The sequence below is a fragment of the Polypterus senegalus genome, chromosome 9 (assembly GCF_016835505.1).
Source record: "Polypterus senegalus isolate Bchr_013 chromosome 9, ASM1683550v1, whole genome shotgun sequence".
Lineage (NCBI taxonomy): Eukaryota > Metazoa > Chordata > Cladistia > Polypteriformes > Polypteridae > Polypterus > Polypterus senegalus.
The window spans coordinates 26,719,891-26,741,416 of record NC_053162.1 but is presented as its reverse complement, the minus strand read 5'-3'; the positions used below and the strand labels follow the sequence as shown (position 1 = coordinate 26,741,416).

The following is a 21,526-nucleotide window of genomic DNA, read 5'->3' as shown; positions in this document are numbered from 1 at the left end:
AGACAGGAGAGAACATCATTAGAGAAACAAAACAAAAAAGCCGAGTCTATAGGTTGTTTTAATAGCTCTCAGCCAATTTAATAGCAGCACTATATGACTATTGCCTAATTATGGGACTTGCACCTCCACTATTATAAACCTAATAACATAACACAGTACAAAGATGAACTAATTAAAGTAACACAAATACATTATAGATATAAGATAATTAACAAGGACAAAATAACTAATAAAGCACAATTCAGTAGTAGTAGTGGTATTAGTAGTTGTTGTTCGAATATTATTATTAACAGTAGTAGTAGTGTTGTCACATTTACACTGTACCAACTGTTATGTTTCAGCTAGGGTTATAACCATTTTTAGTTTTTTTGCTTATTTCATTTTTTTGTTGTTCTTTAAATATTGTTCTGTATATTATGTTATTAATTCTGTTTTTGCTTTTGATGCAATATAATTTATAATGTATTTAATATTATTGTTCATCAACTACTGTGGATTTATGTATTATAGTAAAGCATATATTAATTTCCATTGTTTTCTGCCTTGTCCCCTTTATATAGAACCTAAGGGAACAGGTCAACCTGATAACTGAAGTGAAGGACCCATCCCCTAGCAGTAAAAACAGAGAAGCGGTAGTGTCAACTGCTGCGTTGGCATTGTGTTTTTTTCTCATGTGATTTGGCTTTTGATTTTTTTGTTTAGATTTCCTGGTTTTTGGCTTCAGGCTTTGGTAAAAGGTACTGTTTTTAGTTTTTAATAGGATTTATTCACTTTCAGTTTAAACCTTTGTGGTTTTCCCTTTTTTGCCTGCCTTGATTTTTTACTTGAATATTTCTGAATATTCTTAATATTTAAATATTCAAGGAATTGTGTTTGGTTTCAGGTTTTTATGGTTTTTCCCTTTTCCCTTTGATATTTTGTAATTTGAGTAGCCTTTACCCCATTTTTGAGCCCATGCAGGTCATAAGCCTGCTGTTTAACTTTGGGACCAGGTTGGCTAAGTTGTTGAGGCCTACTCTTTGTTTCAGACTTGTTTGGAGTATAAGTCTGGCTTTTGTTTCTTGAGGCCTGTACACTTTTTAGGATTTTGGAAAAGTAGCATCATAACACCAACATGTTTCCAATCAATAAAATATTAAAATATAGAACAGCACGTGTACTCCTTACCCCTGTACATTATTCATTTACATTTACCTGGGAGATTTGGTGGCTAATGTACATTTACTTAAGCCAATGGATTCTGAAACTCACTCTGATTCAGAGTCAAAGAAAAGCATCAAAATAAAGAAGGTTTATGTAGCGCAAAAAATGATGAGACAAAATAACATGATAGATATGTAAAAATAGTTAATTACATTCTAATTTAATTTTAAACAGTTGATTATGTTGATTTTGTTTAGTTTCAAAGTTGCTGTAATGTTGAGTCACAATGCATGAATGCATGACAACAAATCCCAATAGTATAGTTTTAAATAATTATGTTTTGCAGGATACTCCTTTATAACTGAAATTCCAGCAGGGTCCCAAGATATCCAGATCATTGAGCGTAAGAGATCTGCTGACATACTGGGTGAGATTAGCCATTGTATTTTTTTTTTGAGAGATTACTATGTCATCTAACTTATTGGCCTAGTAACTTATAATGTTAAACTTTTCACCAAACGTTTGCCATTTTAGTTGTTGCCTTTGACTAATACAATGTTGTTTAACATACCTGTACTACTATTATAAAAATATATGCCAACAAATGTAATGCATCATTTGTTTGTTGTAGGTTGTCATGGGTAAGAGGTCTGCCAGATGTAGACAATGGACTTAACTCATTACTTCTATTATTCCGAAACATTAGATGATCAACACAGCCCTTTGAAGAGACTAAGTGTGCATATTATGTTGTTTCTTTGGTCCATTGTAACATTATGTATTTAAAGCCTTTACAGTATAGCAAAAAAACAAACCTTTCCTCCTGGCATCTGCAGATCATAGAAATAAATTTCCCCTTGGGATTAATAAAGTATCTATCTATCTATCTATCTATCTATCTATCTATCTATCTATCTATCTATCTATCTATCTATCTATCTATCTATCTATCTATCTATCTATCTATCTATCTATCTATCTATCTATTATATTTAGGCTATACCAGCAGTTAGGCAATCATTTTACTAACCCATTTAATTCTGAACAGGGTCACGGGTTGTGTCAGAGCCTATCCCATCTAGCATAGGTCAGGAACAAACCTTGGACAAGGGGACCAGTTCATCGTAGGGTGAATACACACATACACACCCCAACCATACACTATGGCCAATTTAGAATCAGCAATCCACCTATCCTACATGTCTTTGGGCTGTCAGAGGAAACCCTCACAGACCCGAGAATTATTTTATAATGATTACCTTTCCAAATAAGGTTTTGTTTTTTATCATTTAAATCAATAATATTTTATATAGTTATATATATTTTAATTCGATTGAGTAACATTTTGAAATCAATTGAAGGTTCTGCTGTTCTTCACTCCTGTTTGAACAGCCAATATTCCACCTAGCATTTGTGTGGAAAGCTGATTTCTGATATTGGTCTTAATTAATTTCATTTCTGAAAAAGTTATTTCAGCCTCTGCAGTACTGTGAGGTAATGCCAGAATATTCATGGCCAACTTTTAGAGGGTGAGGAAGCATGTTTATCCACTAAGTTAGGGTACAAGGGAAACATGGAGCCAGTATTGTTGGTTTGATTGATGGTCATACATTGGTTCAGATCTGTAAAGATTGTAATTTGATATTCAAGAAACGCCCTTTCCAATGCATTAAAGCTACCTTCATTCCCAATTTGTGGAAAAAAACAGGCAGGTTGGACAATTTCATTTGAGCTGGTGAAGTCTTTATTTGTTGACTTTTGACTTTTGCCACCTTGAGCAATTCATTGCTGACTGGCATTGTGATTTTTTATGCTTTTAACTGCTAGGACACAGAAATGTGTTACAGACTGCATAAACTTGCAATGAACTTCTACATCGTCAGTCTCATCTAGTGCCTTTCTTGTTTTAGTTTCAATAAAATAAACTGCTTACCCTTGTAGGTAATTGATTTTGTGATATCAAATTACAAACAATCTTTAGTGTTAGATTTGCAAGTGCAGAGGGCTTAATCAAATATGAAATGGGTGTTTTCAGTAGTATAACACACTCATCATTCAGTAACTACTGTGATGTTAGGAGAGTTCTGCCAGTAAGGTTTGTTGAAGTTAACAAATACTGGTAGAATTGTAGCTCAAAATAAAGTAACACTTTTTATTGGGTCTGAATGTTTCTATGCAATTCTTTAAACATTAAAAAGGTTCTCATTCTCATCACATGACTGAACGTAACTGACTAAGACATTATACTCATTGAGAATATTTTCCACACACTCAATCAAACTAAGCCGCCTAGTGGAACCTGTTTTCCGTACATTGTGTGAATCAGCATCAGTGAACCCTAGAATGTCTTTATAAAGTTGCTGACATTTGCAGCTGTTAGTGAAATTGTTATAGGTTTCCCTGCAGAGCTGTTCAATTGCTTTTGGAATAGCCTTATACAGTATGCATCTGATGAAAAAAGTTCAGCAACATGGCAGTTATAGTGAAGTTTGCAGCTGTTAGTGAAGTGGTTATAGATGTCCCTGCAGAGCTGTTCAGTTGTTTTTGGAATAGCCTTATATGCATCTGATGAACAAAGTGTAGCAACATGATGGTTATGATATATGTGAAAAACATGAGACTGCATGTCTGTGAATCTTAACAGTACAGAGTTTCTAGGGCAAATTATTACATTAAGTGCCATTACATTTGACGATGAAATGCTGTCTTTCATTAAACAGGACAATATTTTTGGAAACATTGTTTCTGTGTCTGCTATTACTATATTCAAAATGTGACAAAAAGGATACTGTGTTTTCCCTTGGTCATTGTCAAAAAAACAACATCCATTGCAAATTTGTGAGTAGTGCTAATATCTTTTGATTCACCTTGTAAAACAATGTTCCCTGGGTTTGTATGACAAGTCTTTCCTCAGTTCTTTGATTAAAACATTTTTAATGAACAAGGAAGGATTTGTGTGTTTGTATTTAACTTGTTTGGCAATTTTGTTTCAGCAAACTAGTCACCAGCACATTCATTAAGATCATCCATTATACGTGGAGCGAATTGTTCTGTGTGACAAAGTTAACCTTTTTTCACCTCTATTTCTGGTACCTGATAGTTCAACTCTTCAACTTTTATCAAAGCTTCTTTTCCAACAAAAATGGTTGTTTTCAAATATCTGGCTCTAGCTTAGCAATAGCACAGTAAGCAACTGAAAAAATCTTTTTGCCCCACAAATAATATGCATTTTTACCATTTTTTTAATCTGTACGTATCCATTACATAAACTCTGGGCCTTTAGTCCAACTTGTTTGCAAAGTGCAATGTCAGACTTTCTTTGTTTGATCGTATCTCACTACACTCGGATAAAGCAGTTTGTTATATAAGCAGTAACCAAATACGCTTACTTCTAGACTGTATGTAGGTTGCTCTGATATTTGATTGACAGGCATGTGCAAGAGAAACAACCAATAGCGTCTGTGCATTACATGAAGGGAAAAGAATTGTTCATAGCTTTGTTATGCAATAAATATTAATTCCTAGTATTGCAGCATTTAATGGATTTTTTGTGGGCAATGATATGTTTTTACTGAATTACAAGCAGGCTTTAATTCTGAATATTTTTTTGCTGACTGTCTGTAAATTTATGGATGGCCTGCCAATTTGTTCTCCATGTACTGCTCCATGATTCACCTCAGAAGCTATTGCCAAGAGCTCAATATTGACATTATTGAATCTTGATGCTGTGGAACAGGACCCGGACACAGACAGATGGACATCGTTTTGCACCCAACACACACGTTTATTTACACCACCAATATATACAATATTTACAAGCTTTAGTGAACTTCCCAGTGCCTCCAGCACCGATCCCCATAAAGCCCGGGCCTCACACAGTCTTTTGTGCCTTCCTTCTGTCTGCCTCCAGTCCTTTCTCCAGCGGCCCCTTTTATACCACCCCGGATGGGCTCCAGCTGCTTCCCGGCACTCCTCCTTAGACACGCCCCCATGTGGCGGAAGTGCCAGCTGCACACCCGGAAGCCCTCCGGGTTTCCCCATTCTTCTTCCCACTAGCACTTTCTAGTGTGGCGGAAGTGCTGGGCTCCAGGGTTCTTCAGGCACCGGGTGCCACCTGGTGGTGGCCACGGGCCCCTACAGAGTTGGGTTTCCAAGCCCCCTACCCGAGGCCACCAACAAAACCAGGGCGGTCGCCCCCTCGTGGTCGGGAGGAGGCACCAGCCCTCCTCTGGTCCCCTCGGGCGTCCCGGCTGGGCTCCACCCCAGCCGCCTGCGACAATGCCTAGGTGCATATTGATGCCTCTGTTCTGTAGACAACTGGACAATAATAACTGAAACAGGCACACTTACTATCACTTTATTCTTTTACTATATGGAAGCTTATTTCTTTATATTGCAAACATTGCTTCTATATTGATAATGCTCAAGTGAGAGAGAATACTTAGCATGCACATAGTATGTAATCAAGTGACCAAAACTCAACAGATAGGCATCTGTTCTTTCATCCATCAGTTTTCCAAACTCACTTTTCCAGTGCAGAATTGCAAAAGAAAAAGTAGGATTATAAACAGACTATAGCTTGGCACTGAGGGCCTTTGGGTTGTCATAACTCCACCCATAATGGAGGCTATAAGCAGCATCATGAAAATTAGTTCCAGGAATTTGTGATAAAATAATTATTTCTTGTTTCCATTCATTACCCCAAAGATGCCTCATGAATATGGAAGGTAGATTTTCTAAAACCTAAACCTTTGTTGCTTCAAAGTGAACATATTAAGTACATTGTAAGGATTTTCCCCGTACTCTCAACCCCAATTGTAAACTGCAAGAACAAACAAGGTATTTTAAAAATGTATTAAAAAAAACTCTTCACTTTGGAGTGCAATTTTATGTGGCAAATTAATATATACCATGATTGTGAAGAAATAACTTTGAGTTAAAAAATACAGAACTTTAAGTGATCTGTTAATTGTTTATTTCATTATCAGTATATTTAGTGATACTAATGGTTTCTCTCTAATTATTTTTCTAAGACTGCTTTAAAGATACCCTTTTAATGAACCCTTTTAGTCTAATTTTGGGTTCAGTCTTAAGAACATAAGAAATTTAGGAAATGAGAAGAGACCACTACATACCTCAGTAGACTGCTCTAGATTCCCACAGAACTTTGAGTAAAGAATTGCTTCCTGGCTTCAATTCTAAATGCACTTCCCCTTATTTTCCACTGGAATCCTCGACTATGTGACTCACAGTTAAGTTAAAAATTCTGAAGACTTGAATTAATTACCAACACAGTCTCCTCTGCTCAAGACTAAATAGGTTTAGTCACTGAATCTGTCAGAGTACAACATGTCCTTAAGGCACTCGGTTGCTCTCGTCTGTACGACTTTAAGTGCTGCTATGTTTTTCTTATAGCATGGTGACCAGAACTGCACACAGTACTCAAGATGTGGTCTCACTTCTGCATCATATAGTCTAAGCATGACATCCTTTGATATATATTCAACAGTTTTTTTATGATATAACCTAACATTTTATTGTCCTTTTTAACAGCTTTTTCATATTGCTTAGAGCAGTGGTTCTCAAACTGTGGGGCGCAAAGTAACAAAAAAGGGGGCGCGAAGATGTGAAAAAAAGAAAACAAGAATCAAAAATATGAAAAATACATCTATTGAAACCAAAACAAATTAACTTAAAGTACATTCTGATACTAGAAAAATAAATAAAAATAAATAAAGAGTTAGATAAATGTCGATAAAAGTTAAGTAGGTATAATAAAATATGCATCTATGATATATCATTAATTTAAAAAGAACAAATTGGTATTAGTAGGCTCCTTTAAAAAAAAACGTTAGGGGGGCGCGATTAAAACTATTATGAAAACTCAGGTCGCAAATACTTAAAGGTTGAGAAATGCTAGCTTAGATGATGAAAATGTTGAGTCAACATAAACCCCCTAGTTATTTTCAACAATTGTTTCTTGTAGAATGGTGTCTCTCATCTTGTATTTATAAATGATGCATATCATAGTGGTAATGACATCTTCCACATTTACATTCAATCTTGTCATTTTCAGGAAGCAGCTGTTAATATTTTAGCAAAAAATTCACACATTTTGCATATTTTAACTATACAAGTGGATACCGAATGTGGATTATGCAACAGAAGTTAGGAGAGAATTTTGTTTCTTTTTCCCTTGGATGTTTTTCATATCTTTTGCCACTGTTAGGTATTGATCACTTATCAATGATGTTGTGTTTGAATATTTATGATTTAATTTCTCCATTAAAACACTACATTCAATTTTTTTCTTGGCCACCACTACAGACTACATGCGGTACGTACCATTTAAAAAAACATCTTTTTGGGTGGAGTGTTGTGGACAGCTGACTCCCAAAGCTTTACATACTCTTCATATTCTGTGCTGTGGTTAGTTCACAGATTGTGAGAGAAGTTAGTTGTTGAGCTGTCTTTAATGGGAACCAATTTCCAATATAGTTTACACATTGCAGTCTTTGAGCAGCATCCATCTTTTCAAAGCCAAACCACCTCCATGCAAGTGAGGACGATCCACGTTTAATAATTACATCAAACGACATAGATTGTGAGTCTGGTGGTATCTGTATTTTAACTCCTGGCACTGTCTGTTCACTCATTTTTAACTAGCTATGCTAGCTAAATTTGTGGAGTGGTGATCATGTACACCTGTACTAGCGCACTGCATGCATGCACTCTCAATGAGCAAGTGCAGAGTCTGTCCTACTAGGCTATATGTAGTCTTCTTTGCATCCCACGTGTTTGAAGACAACCACAAGTGAACTTTGCTTGAAACTGGGTGGGAACAATTAGACAGCTTGCTGAGTGTCACATTTGTAAACCAATCCAATGCTTTATGAAGGTGGCATTCAAAGCAGGTGTGGTGATTTTTAACTGCAAATAACAGAGGTACTCTAATTAATCTGGTACTACAGACAGCAAGCTTCTGTTTAGTGAGCTGCTATGTTAGTGAAAATATGAATTGTGAAATATGCATTCGATATAAACGATGTGTCACAGAGAGTTGATAATGAAGAGCCACAGAAAATGCAGATTTCCGAATCCACAAATCTGCCTAGCGACACCAGTAGAAACACGTAGGAGGCTGCAATGTATTCACCATCTCATGGCACATCTGAACAAATAATGTTGCTGTCTAATTGGAAATGCAAACATGCCAAGCCAGAATAGTAGCAGCATTTTAACACATGGTTTATCCATAGACTCATCTTGACTCTGTTTGCTGTTATGACATATAGTAATGCAATGCAATAGTCAAAATGACTACAAGATATGTAGCAGACAGAAACACTTCTCAGGTGCTTCTCTTCTGTCACAGTGTTCATTAAAATGTACAAGTTAATCATTAAGCTTCAGTCACATTTTGCTACTGAGCTCCTGAACTGATAGCAGCAATTTTAGCTTTTGTTTTTCCTCTAAGAGTTGAGTCTTTTGTTTAGTTTTTTTTTTTCTTTCCCCCTAAGCTCAGTTTAAACTTCACAGGCTGGAAGAATTGGGGGTGAGTGTTTAGGAGGAAGCCCTGTGGGTGTAGCATTTGCAGCACAGGATTTTGCTGCTATTCAATACAATCTTTTTAATGAGTATTTGCTTTTCATTTGAGAATCATGTCTGGCCCCACGAGATAAGGCTGCATGACGCAGTACATGCATACATTGTCAAGGAGTGTCTTTGATTGTTTTTTTGTAAAGTGAGTGACATATTTGATAATGTCAGCTTGCACATCTTTAAAACAACAAGTTTTATCATAGATGACATGTGTTGCACACCTTTATTCAGCATATAAGGAAACTGGAGAATAGGGAAAAAAAACCCACATATATTTTGACAGAAAATGTAAACTCCATGCAAACGTTACCCATGTGAGGATGTCAGTGCACAGTTACATCCCAGTTAGTTGATTTACTTAGGAACTGCAAACCTCTATTTCAATCCTATTGAAAGCCCTCTGCTTATTAATAATTCAATTTAATTTAATAGGTATATTGTGATAAGTTGCCCAATAGTTAAAAAGGTTGCAGCCAAAGCAAAAGAGACCTACATTCTTCAGCACTGGTGACACGTTTTCATGCCATTGTAGAAATACCGACATGGCTAGGCAATAGACAGTGTTAAACCTTCTTTATTAGACTTAGGAAAGGAACAATTATGGCCCAACCAATCAGTACAGATTAAAATGGACAGTTTGGCCAACTACACCACTTAGTGGTAAAAGTACTGTGAGTACTAGGACTCAATTAATTAAGCAGTATTATTTATTTTATTATTTTTCTTTTTGAACCAAGTTCTTTTTTCTGGTTCCACACAGTGGAATTATGGATTTACGCAATCTCAAAAATAAACAAAAAAACAACAATCTATTAAATACAAGACAGGCAGAATTGTCCAACACCTTCCAAGGCAGAAGCTGGTGTGGCTGTTCCTTTTGTTTCTAAGCTAGTACTGGACCCACCAATCTGCAGAGAGAGAGGCTCTCATTTAAGGAGTGAAGAAAACTGACCCCTCCCAAGGAACGCTACGCCACTATCTGTTGTCAAGTTATTGCTTTACAGGGCACTTGTCTTAATCTGAAAAATTCCAGTCATGGCTCATTCCGATTCTCTCCACAACATTTCCTCCTGGGCGTAATATCGAGTCTCCATGCCTCTTATATCAGTCCTATACGAGGGTCCACTTCCTGTACTTCACTTTTCCAGCCAGTGTCATTTTCTCAATTTCTATAAAATATGTTAGATTTATAACTTACCAAGAATATGCATTTTTCAGATTCAAAACAAAATGTAAGGTTTTATTGATTAAAATAAAAAAATTAGAAAAGTGCAGGGTAACGTTAACAGCCTTGAAGCACTTCCTATTCTGTGTGCGTCCCACTTGTCCAGCCTTGTTTTCTGTTTCCCTGTCTCCCGTTGCCCTTCTGTTCAGCTGTTATTTATCTCTTTAGTCAAATTTTACCTAGGAGAAATCAAGAACAATCAATCCATCATCAATTAATGATCCTTGGCTTAGAATGTAAATTAAAAAACACTTATGGAGAAAAAATTAACCAGTCAAATACATCATAATTAACTCATTGTGCAAAAAAAAAGAAAAAAAGTCTAATCCAAAGCAAAGTTAACAATTCAAAGTATAATTAACTAACATGAATAATTTTAATCTATTTAACACAAGTATTAACAAAATATATTCAAACAGGTGATACAAACAGAGAAACCAAAGATAGACAGAATGATGCATGACCTGCAAGGAAACAGGTTCTGCTTCCTCGGGATAGTAGACAGCAGGTTACCCATCAAATACTCTTCATCTTGGAGAGTGACTGAGAGAGAAAATATCCACAAAAAGTGGGCAGGAAGTCAGACTATGTCCTCACTGACAGAGAGCAGCTAGCCCAATGACCCCAACTCAGAATTAAGGCCATGTGCTCATTTTAAAGAAGGGGAATTGGTGGACTGACCAAAAAGCAAAAGTTCTGTAAGTGACCAGGCCCTTTTCAGGGCTACAAAATGTAATCCTGTTGGGGGTGCCATTGAGCCTAAAGTCATATAGAAGGCCGGGACAAATGCTTGAATGGCCAGAGTTGCGAGAAATACAGAAAAAATATTATTATGATGCAACTCAAGCAGGAAGGTCAAAATCAAGAAAATCTACCAGAACTTTTTAATTAACAAACAAAATTACAATTTAAGCAAAAATGAATGCATCGACACAAGTAAAAAAAAAGTACACTCTTAAAGTCACAAAATAAAATTGAAATCTTAGCTTTCTTATGTCATAGTGATTCGCTAGTAGCGTGCAGGTGTCTTATAAAAACTCTGAAGTAACAACAAACCTAGAGACTGTAGCACCTGAGAGTCCTAACCCATACTGGGGTATCCTCCCCTAAGCCAGAGAGCGCAATTAGGTTTAAAGGAATGGGAGAAATTAAAAATGTGTAAACTAAAATGTAGATGATGTCCAGAAAATAAAGAAATATGATAAATACAGAGAAAATGTCTACAGGGAAGAGTCCATGTAGCAGTCCCTACAGAGGAAAATAATGTGGTTCACTTTGGAAGTGGGCATCACACCACCCAGTAAACAAGTATCATGCCCTGTTTAGGTTGGCCCAATGAGACACCAAGGTTGCTGCTTTATGTTTATTCAGTATGAACCTTTGTCTTATCTTGTTTCTATAGTAGAAGTCAGTCATTTCATTTTTGAAATGATGCTTAATGAAATTTAGATTTTTTTTCATATGTATTCATTACATTGCTAGCGTATTGGAGCAGTGGTTTGTACTGCTATCTCATGGATCCAACATCCCTGGCTTGAATCCCACTCCCAATCCTTGCTTGTGTGGAGTGTGTATATTCTCCCCAAGTATGCATGGATTTTCCTTTGGATTCCAAGATTTTAATTCTACATCCTTGTGCATGTAATTGCCAGGTTGATTAGTGATACTAATCTGGCTCTAGGCAAGTATGAGCTTATGTAACTTATTAAGGCCTGCTGCCCTATTCAGGACTGGTTCCTGCCTTGTCAGGCCAGTATAGGTACAGGCTCCCCACAACTCTGATCTGGATTATTCAGGTTGGAGAATGTTATGATATTACTAGAAATGCTGCATTACAGGTATGTATACTTACAAATATCTTATCAATTTCTCTTCATTTAGCAATCACTGATTTGGAAGGAACATTTTTCTTCAATGGTGACTACAAGGTGGACAGTCCAAAAAATGTACATGCAGCTGGTACAGTCTTCAAGTATCGTCGGCCTATGGATGTCTATGAGAGTGGGATTGAATACATTGTGGCACAGGGTCCCATTAATCAGCCTATAAATGTTTTGGTAATTTGAAACTTTTATCTAAGTTTGAAGCTGTGTAATGCATTATTTAAAAGTTAAAAAAATACTTTTAATGGAGTCATTCTTTAACAGATTCTATCATCAAATGAGTTATTTGCATTATATTTATTAATAATTTTATGTAAATAATCATTCATGCTTAACAATTTGTTAACATATTGCTTCATCAAATACTTAGGATGGCCATAGAGCATCAGTAATACCTTTACCCTGCAAGGCATACTTAAATTATTGCTCCTTAACACTTATAAATATTTGATAGTTTCAGAAATGTGCTAAAATGGAAACCCGGGTTGGAGGCTGGTGAGTGGAAAAGCTGCTGCACACTGTTTTTTGGAGTGATGAAGTTTAGTAGATACATTTTTGCTAGGCTTTGATGGCAAATTTCTACAGGATAGGCTTTGTAATGCTTTATTATGTTAATCTAAATAGTTTCACTTGTTAACTAACATACATTTTTGGAGTTTAGGAGGATTAATGTCTTTATCTTAAGCATTAGACTCCTATAAAATATGCCTATGTTATCTAGAAAGATTGCTACAATGACTCTCATTAAATGTACAGTTCGCTTTTTGACCATTTGACTAACCCATATGCAGCAGTCATTGGCATCTTACTTATTTACAAAGGAGTGACACAATAGTACAACAGTGTTTAGTGTTGCTGCTTCATAGATCTAACTACAAATATGATGATTGGTCATTATCTGTGTGGAATTTGCATATTAACAGCATCTTTTTCATCTGGGTACTCAGGTTTTCTTCCCATGTCTTCAAAGATTTTTGCTAGGCTATTTCACAATTCTAAATGAGTGTATTCAAGAATGGGCCTTTTGATGAACTGCCTTCCTGTCTGGGACATGTTCCTGCCATGAGCTCAGTACTGCCAGGATAAGGACCCCCTTAGTGAACTTGAATAGGATTATGTGATCTTGATAAATTACCTAATTTATTAATAACCAGTAATTTTAATAGAGAATGATTGATTGGACTTACTCAAACTACATCAATATTTTCATTTATTCTCCTTCTACACCAGGTATGGAATCAAAATGGAAGAAACCCCTACATCACCTATGAATACACAGTCCTGAGGCATCCACACACTACTGAGCTGCAGCCTTTCTTTTACACATCAGCTGAAAGAAAAGGTTCTGAAGAAAAAAGCAAAGGACATGTTTCTGTGGAGTCGGACAGTATAGTTTCTCTCAATGGTAGTTCATTCAATACCATGGAGAAGGATAATGCTGAGACAAAAAAACGGCTCCTAAAGAAACCATCATCAGCATTGAGAGCAGTTGGTGTTGTAAGTAATGATGACCAACAGACAAATGAAGTTTACGAAGAGACACTTTCTAAAAACTGTGAACCAGAAACACTGGTGAGCCATGAGCACCAAGGTAAGTAATAGATTTCAATTCAAAAATCAGTATACAACATTATTACAGAATACAGCTGCAACTATTAGCAATCAGGAAGAAAAAGAAAAGCTGAAAACAAGACTTGTGTGTCAATGTTAAAACATGTAAAAGTTGTTGAGAACTTGCACTGAAATTCATGTGAAGAAGGAGCAGGAGATAATCATCTTATCCTCTTCAAGTCCTAAAATAAAAAAAAAATAACTTCAGATAGCAAACAACACAAAGCAGATTTTATTTTTTTTTATTTTGCGCATGAAAATGTACAATTGATTCAGAAAGTATTAAGACCCCCTTTTTGTACACCTTATTGTGTTGCTGATTTAATTTTAAATGACCAACTCTAGGAAGAGTCCTGATGGTGGGACACTTATTCCATTTCATAATTATTGAGGACACTGAGTTTAGAAATGGTTTTGTAACTTTGCCATTATCTTATCCTCACCACAATTTGGTCTGCAGAGAGTTTTTGGACTTTATGGCTTGTTTATGCTCCTGAATATTTAGAAGAATTAGATATTTCAATTGTTGATTTGTAATACATATGCAAATATTATCAAAAAATGTTTGCATTTTTCATTATGGGTTATTGAACATAGATAAATGGGCAAAAGTGGCAATTTTATTAATTTAAAATGAAATATACAACAAAGTGTGTAGAAAATAGAGGGGTCTAAATCCTTTCTGAGCATACTTACTGTTTTCTTATCAGTTTAGGTAGTGATTAGAGGCAGAGCTCTTATTCAAGAGCTATTGCTACTCTTTTGCATAACAGAAACCAGCCAAAGTATGCCACAGGAAAAGAACATCTGGAATCATCACCTGCAATGTGCCGAAGGTTCAGGCACAGCCAGTCAGCTGTCATAACTGACTGGACATCCCAGAGATTTATTTTCTCCCAGTATTTTATCAGCATGTGTTTCTGTTTTCTACTCCTCCATTGTTAACTGACCCTAGCTCAATTCTTTAGGTAGTTAGAGTTTATATTAAAATAATGCTGTTATGCTTATCATTGAAGAGTGTATTTAATTATAAAAATGTTGCACAGTTTAGTACTTCATTGTCACCGTATCATCATTTAAATCTGTACACAGGCTTTGAGTTTGTATTTAGAGAAGATTACTACATAAGATTAAATTTAATTAATTTTATTGAAAATTTAGTTTTGTTTGTTTACCTCAGTCTATTGCCACTGCAATCCTTACTAGGAAAAATGAGATGAGATGACATCTTGTAGATGACTAGAACAAATTTTCTAAATCAGTTAGTTAGTTTTCAAGAGATGAAAAACATTATGCTCTTTTCTAGTATCCAAATGTAAATGTTACTTGTGTCAAAATTGCTACACAATATCCCTGATTTTCCTTGAATATTATTGATTTGGAAAAGAAGAACTAAACACAGTTACAGACTCTCTTAGACTTAGATGTCATGTCTTATAGTATGAATTGGCAAATGGATGTGTAACATTTAATATACTAGTAAATATTAACAGGCAAACATCTCTGTCAAGTTTACTGTTACAGAAAATATTCATTTGTTCTCTATTTAGACCTCAATGTCACCAGACACAATAGTGTAGGTGATCACATGTATACCTCAGTTGTGTCCACCTCAGTGTCAGATGAAATTCTTCCAGAATCTGAAAATCTTATCCTAAACATACTCCTCAAGAATCCCCCACTTTCAGAGGACCTTGTGGTGAACATGACAATGAATCAACTGCTTTCCAAAGGAGAACCACTGTATTCCATGGAGATGGACCAACTGGATTCTGACTATGATAGCACTGAGCACACTTTGAATGGTACCCTCCAGGAACTGACACTGGACAGGAAGGCAAATGAATCAGATGGAGGCATTCGGCTTTTAAATCATACAATGCAACCTGGAAATGCTTCCAACAACCGCACTCAAAAAGTCAGGTAAAGGCAGACTTCTCATTTACATTGAATTATATTTCAAAATGTTGCTATTAATGATTTAATACCTCGTGCACTTGGGAATTCTTGTATCATAACATTCCTACAATATGGTCTAACTTAATCACTAATCCATGTGTAGTAAGAGTTAGAAGCATCAGTGCATATTTATTGCAGTTATACTGGTAAATTGGTGCAACAGCACCTTATACAACCAGCAACTATAATAAACTTTTAAAAGTAGTAGTCCTGTAGTCCTGTGCTGAATAAGTGGGTTAGAAAATTAACCTAGTAATTGAAATGAGTTAGCATATTATCCCTACTCTTATGAATTTCTTGTAATACTCTTATAATATTTAGAACAATACAGGTGGGCTTGGTCATCATTGGTCTTTTATTAACATTAAAAATATTAGGAGCTTCACTGCAAAAAACAAAGAAAATTATGTTTGAATTTTTCGAACCACTGTTGTGGAATGATTGTTGATCAAGTCTAATGCCTTACTATGTTAAAATATATGATTTGGTTTAAGAAAACAGTAAATACCACTTCACTTTATTATGGCAGCTTAAGGTTCCACTCTTGGTGACATTAACTGAGTACTTTGTTTATTTTTATTAGTTGTTCTTTATTGTTAATCTTTGTATAAAGGGCCATTTAGTACTTATTTTTTAATTTTTATATATCATGTACACTGAAAAGCATACACAGGATAGTAAGATTTGTCTCCTAAATTACTGTTTATACTGAAACACATGTACTACTTTATGTAGTGAACACATACACAGTACACTGATGGCGTGTATTTTCGTACATCATCATTTTTTTTTTTACTTCTCCTATCATCAAGCTTTGGAATTACACTATAATGCTAGTTATTTCACACTTGTCACACATCACTTCTCATTTGTTGCTCATCACTTTGAGATGTGGCCTGATACACTGTATACACATACAGTGTATTTAATACTGAACCTCTATTTAAACAACTGTAACAGGCTTGCGATGTTCTTAAAAATAATTAGTTTGTCAGGTAATGGGAAGTAAGTAACAGTTGAAAAATCAAGGCACTGTGAATTTGGGTGTATCTATCCATCGATCATCCAACCCGCTATATCCTAACTACCGGGTCATGGGGGCCTGCTGGAGCCAATCCCAGCCAACACAGGGCACAAGGCAGGAAACAAACTCAGGGCAGGGCACCAGCCCACCGCAGGGCATACACACACACACCAGGGACAGTTTAGGATCGCCAGTGCACCTAACCTGCATGTCTTTGGACTGTGGGAGGAATCCAGAGTACCCGGAGGAAACCAACGCAGACAACATGCAAACTCCACGCAGGGAGGACCCGGTAAGCGAACCCATGTCTCCTAACTGCGAGGCAGCAGCACTACCCACTGCCCCACCGTGCTGCCCAATTTGTGTGTACTGTTAACTTAAAAGTCTCATTACAATGTATTGCTAATAATGATTTCTGGCCTACATGGTTGCTCTGTCTTTTTTCCTATGTTTGTAGAACTGCTTAATGCTATCTTATTTTTGATGTAGTATGTATTTTTGCTCTGCGTTACCCTTTATGTTGTGGGTACACCCATTTTTTATTATTAAATCTCGTTTAGTTTTTTCCTATTTTACTTTGGTTATTTTATTTTTTAATTTTATCTGCCTTTATTGCTAATACAGATATCTAATATTTTATCTAAAAATGTATAATGTGCACATTCCATAACTAGAATTGATCTTTCTTTTTTAGAAATTATATTTTTTAGATGTATGTTTGAAAATGGAATGTTACCAGTTAACAAACTGGTAAACTATATTGTCAGTATTCTCTGGTGAATTTAGTCACAACAGAAAAGATCATTTTTTTAATTTGGCTGCAATTGATATGCAGCATTTTGTTGTATTCATATGCTTAATGTTTGACAGTCAATTTAAAAGTTAGAAATGTTCTGTTCTACTCATAAATGTTTTTAAATAATTGTTTTCCATCTATTGTAGTTGCCACCTAGAATATATACTGAAAACATTGCCTCAGGGTAATAGATACAGCATATCCCAAACAGTTAGTGCCATACTGACAGTAAAATATTTACTTTCACAGCTTCTTAACATTTTTTCACTTCACTTTCTAAGTACCACAACAATTAAAACCAATTCCTAATTAATCATAAACTGTTTTCTTAGCATTATTTTATAAATAAGTAATGAGATTATGTACTGGTTGTACTTTTCTTAAAGGTTATAAAATCATTTTTCAGTACTTTGGTTGCATGTATTTAAACATTGTATTTTTATTTCCTTTTATTTGAAATGAAAGCCAGTGGTGTAATTCCAATAATTTGCAAATCTTAAATTATATTATTTTCTAGACCATATAGAACAAGAGAAACACTAAATGTTTAAATAATCAAAACCATCACAATGTTTAGGAAGGAATGTAATCTACTGTTACTCTTCAAATGTAAAATAAGCAAACAGCCACTCTTAAAAAGTAAATGAATTAGTTATTGAAGAGCTATTTAATTACATCTCTATAAAGAAAATACAGCTGCAATATAAATGGAATACATGATATTTAAAGTACATATTCTATTGTTATGAATCAGTTAAAATGCTTGAAGGGACAGCTCTTTCCAATGTAAGATGTGTGGAAGACCAGCCCTGGCACAGACAGGCAGACACCAACGGATTCCAAACCAGAGACATGTTTATTTAAAATATGTACAATGCAATCAGTCCCGCACACAACCCAGTGCCCCTGCACCAATCACCCTCCAATCCGGGCCTCTCAACAGTCCTGTCTTTATCACCTTCACTCCTCTCCTCCGAGCTTCGTCCTCTTCCACCTGACTCCGGATAATGACTGGAGGGAGGCAGCCTCTTTTATGCCCACCCGGACGTGCTCCAGGTGCCTCCAGATGAACTTCCTGCAGCACTTCCTGGTGTGGCAGAAGTGCTGCATCAGCAACCGGAAGCACTCTGAGTGTCCCTGGTAATACGTCCACCAGCACCTCTGGGTGTCGTGGAAGTGCTGACGTCCAGGGCTCCTCAGTCGTATGGGTACCCCCTGGCAGTAGCCACAGGCCCCTATAGGGATGAGCTTCCATGCCTCATTCCTGTGGCCCCCATACCAACCAGGGCGACTGCCCTCTCGTGGTCCGGGGGAGGCGTAGTCCCTCTCCTGATCCTTCTAGGTGTCCTGGCTGGGCACAGCCCCCAGCCACCTGCAACAGATACTATAAACTTGCATATTTGATTCCCCACGTATATGTGAATACATATCTAGCATGAATGCTAAATAAGGCAAACATATGGACTGTTTGAATATTTTGATTTAAACGCACTATGTGGAGTCAATGTCTAAATATATAAAGTATTATTTAAAATATAAAAGTGATTCCTTATTCGTAAGTATTTAAATGGAGCAGCCATTCACTGGTTAATGTGGCCTGTTTCTGCAGTTTTCTTTCCAGTGATCCTTTACATTTTTTTAGAGCAGAAGTTAAAAAATACAAAATGAAAAAATAAACATAGCCTATTTTGAGGAGTATTACTGTTGGAGAGAAATGTTTCATATTCTCTATAATAAAGAAGATTTTTTGTGGATTTAACTGTGCATGTTCATGGAGTTGTCATGCTACTACTTCATAGAGATGGTATCTCAAAGGCAGCTGCACAGAATGACTCACCATCATTTATTTGTCCAGAAACCAAACTAAAATCTTTTATTTATGGTAAACAAGGGAAAATCTTACACTCACCTCATTTTTAACTTTTAGCTGCTGAGTAATAGTATGCCCATACAATGGTGCTTTATAAAACAACATATTTTCCAAAACTGTGAATGCAAAGATGTACTAATAAAGACATAAGCAAATATGTGTACAAAGATATTCATTTCCTTCCAGTATCCTTCCTTGATTAAAAGATATGACACTCATTTTGTTAGCCTAGTATGAGTGAGTATGGCTGTATGCAGGAGTCAGGCTTGTGATGGACTGGCATCCTATTTAGGTTGGGGCACTGCCTTATGTTTATTGATGAAGTAAAAAATGCTGTCTACAACAAAAAATAATTACTTTTAGTAAATGGAGAAAATAAGAAAAACACCTCAATTAAATATACAGTTAGCAAAGAACAGGATAATATAACTTGTATGAAAATAGTACAGTGGTGAAGTGGTTAAAATTGCTCTCCTGGGGGTTCTGTGAAGTGGAGACTGCATGTTCTCCCTGTGTCTGCATGCATTGTAAGTTAATTGATGACTTTGAAATGGGCCCAGAGTGAATAAGTGTGTGTGTGTGTGTGTGTGAGAGGGAGATACAGAAAGAGAGACTGGCATATTATCCAGGGTTGATACCTGCTTGTGTTAAGTGCTGCTTGGATAGTCTCCATCCTCTTGATAAAGTGAATTGGATTCAACAATTATAAAATTAAAAAGAAGGATTCATCAAGTAGTACAAAGAGAAATAAAAAATAAACAGATGTAAAGGAAGAATAACATATAACCCTGGAGTATTTTTCATTATTTAATAATATATTAGAAGCCAGAAAGATGGAGAATGTAAGCAATTTTAAACAGCACATTGTAACGGAGGGCGGCACGGTGGCGCAGTGGGTAGCGCTGCTGCCTTGCAGTTAGGAGACCCGCGTTCGCTTCTCGGGTCCTCCCTGCGTGGAGTTTGCATGCTCTCCCCGTGTCTGCATGGGTTTCCTCCAGGTGCTCCAGTTTCCTCTTATAGTCCTAAGACATGCAGGTTAGGTGCATTGGCGATTCTAAATTGTGCTTGGTATGTGTGCACGCCCTGTGGTGGACTGGTGCCCTGCCCGGGGTTTGTTTCCTGGCTTGCGCCCTGTGTTGGCTGAGATTGGCCTGTAGTTAGGATATAGCGGGTTGGATAATGGATGGTTGGATGGACATTGTAACGGAAAGATAAGAGAAGCATGAGAAGGTTTGGGGGATTCACCCCATATTCTTGAGAACAGAGCTGCAAATAAATAAATAAATAAAAGCTTTAGCAAAGCGAGTCATCAACAATGACTGTCCAATACGGGACTAACAGGGAGAGGAAGCTGGTGGGTTTTTATAGGTAGGAGGGAGGAAGAGGTGTGTTTTCTTCCAGAAGTGACATCAGAGAAGGGTTGAGGTTATGGCTGGAAGTGGAGTCTATAGAGGAACTAGAGGAAGAGTTAGAGTGGTTTTCCATGTGGAAATCTGTAGGGTAAGGAGAAAAGGCACTAGTGCACCCAATCATCCCCTCAATCGGCATATAACATTCATTTGAGTCCATCGACAGCCTCCCATGCATGCTTATGTGACAATATATAAAGCAGAATTTGTCCACCTGTCCTTGCTGGATAGCTGAATACAGTTTGTTGTCTGCAAGCTCCAGTTTCTTATGAAATCCTTCATTTCACTGTATTTAAAATGTCCTTAGGCCAATTTTGCTACTTATTCCTCTTCTCAAACAAGATTATTTTCAGCAATGGCTTTCCATCATACTTTTTTTTATCTTGTTCACTGTTATTTTCATGCAAGAATCTATTTGAATTAAGTAAGTCCTTCCCCCAAATCCATCTGTGTCTATAATTATGGGTTGGAGAATTGCTGTATTTTATGACCCTTGTTTTCAACACACTGTACCAAGACAAGCCCTTTGCGGCTACATATTACCGGATGCTTAAAGGTACATAAAATGTTGGCATAGACAAAAAAGCAAGATTCTGACATTAGCTGTATGCAGTTTCAGTAGTCACATTGCTTCATTTCAAACCATTTAATATGGATACCAAGAGGCAGGGTAACTCAATGCTGTTTTGGAAGTCATTGGTGTTTTCTTGGAAGCACATCAAGAGCTTTTCCACAGATTGACTGACAAAAAGTTTTCATTTTGGTACCAGAACTTCATTCTGTAGTTTTGATTTTTATCAGTGCTAATCTTGTGCCCATGACTCTCATGGCACTTAATCCATATTTAAGGTTGTCAGAAAATGCCACTTTAGGAGGACTGTTGTTCCTTCCTTCATAATAAATGTTCAAAGAATTTAGTATGTACTTCTTTGTTTATAGTTAATAATGGAGAATGTAAAGAACACTTGGTCAGCAGCAGGGCTGTGGGCAGTTTAACGTCTCCC

The 21,526-nt window shown here is 36.4% G+C and overlaps 1 protein-coding gene across 4 annotated transcripts in view; it reads left to right on the top strand.

Annotated features, from left to right (window-relative positions):
* adamtsl2 (ADAMTS-like 2) overlaps positions 1-21,526 on the top strand; it is a 137,131-nt gene that overhangs the window by 73,704 nt on the left and 41,901 nt on the right. For all 4 annotated transcript variants that reach the window (XM_039762755.1, XM_039762753.1, XM_039762754.1 and 1 more), the window contains 4 exons: positions 1,490-1,570; positions 11,852-12,027; positions 13,084-13,444; positions 15,015-15,387. In XM_039762755.1, the coding sequence (XP_039618689.1) occupies positions 1,490-1,570; positions 11,852-12,027; positions 13,084-13,444; positions 15,015-15,387 (991 nt within the window). The remainder of the gene's footprint in view (positions 1-1,489; positions 1,571-11,851; positions 12,028-13,083; positions 13,445-15,014; positions 15,388-21,526) is intronic.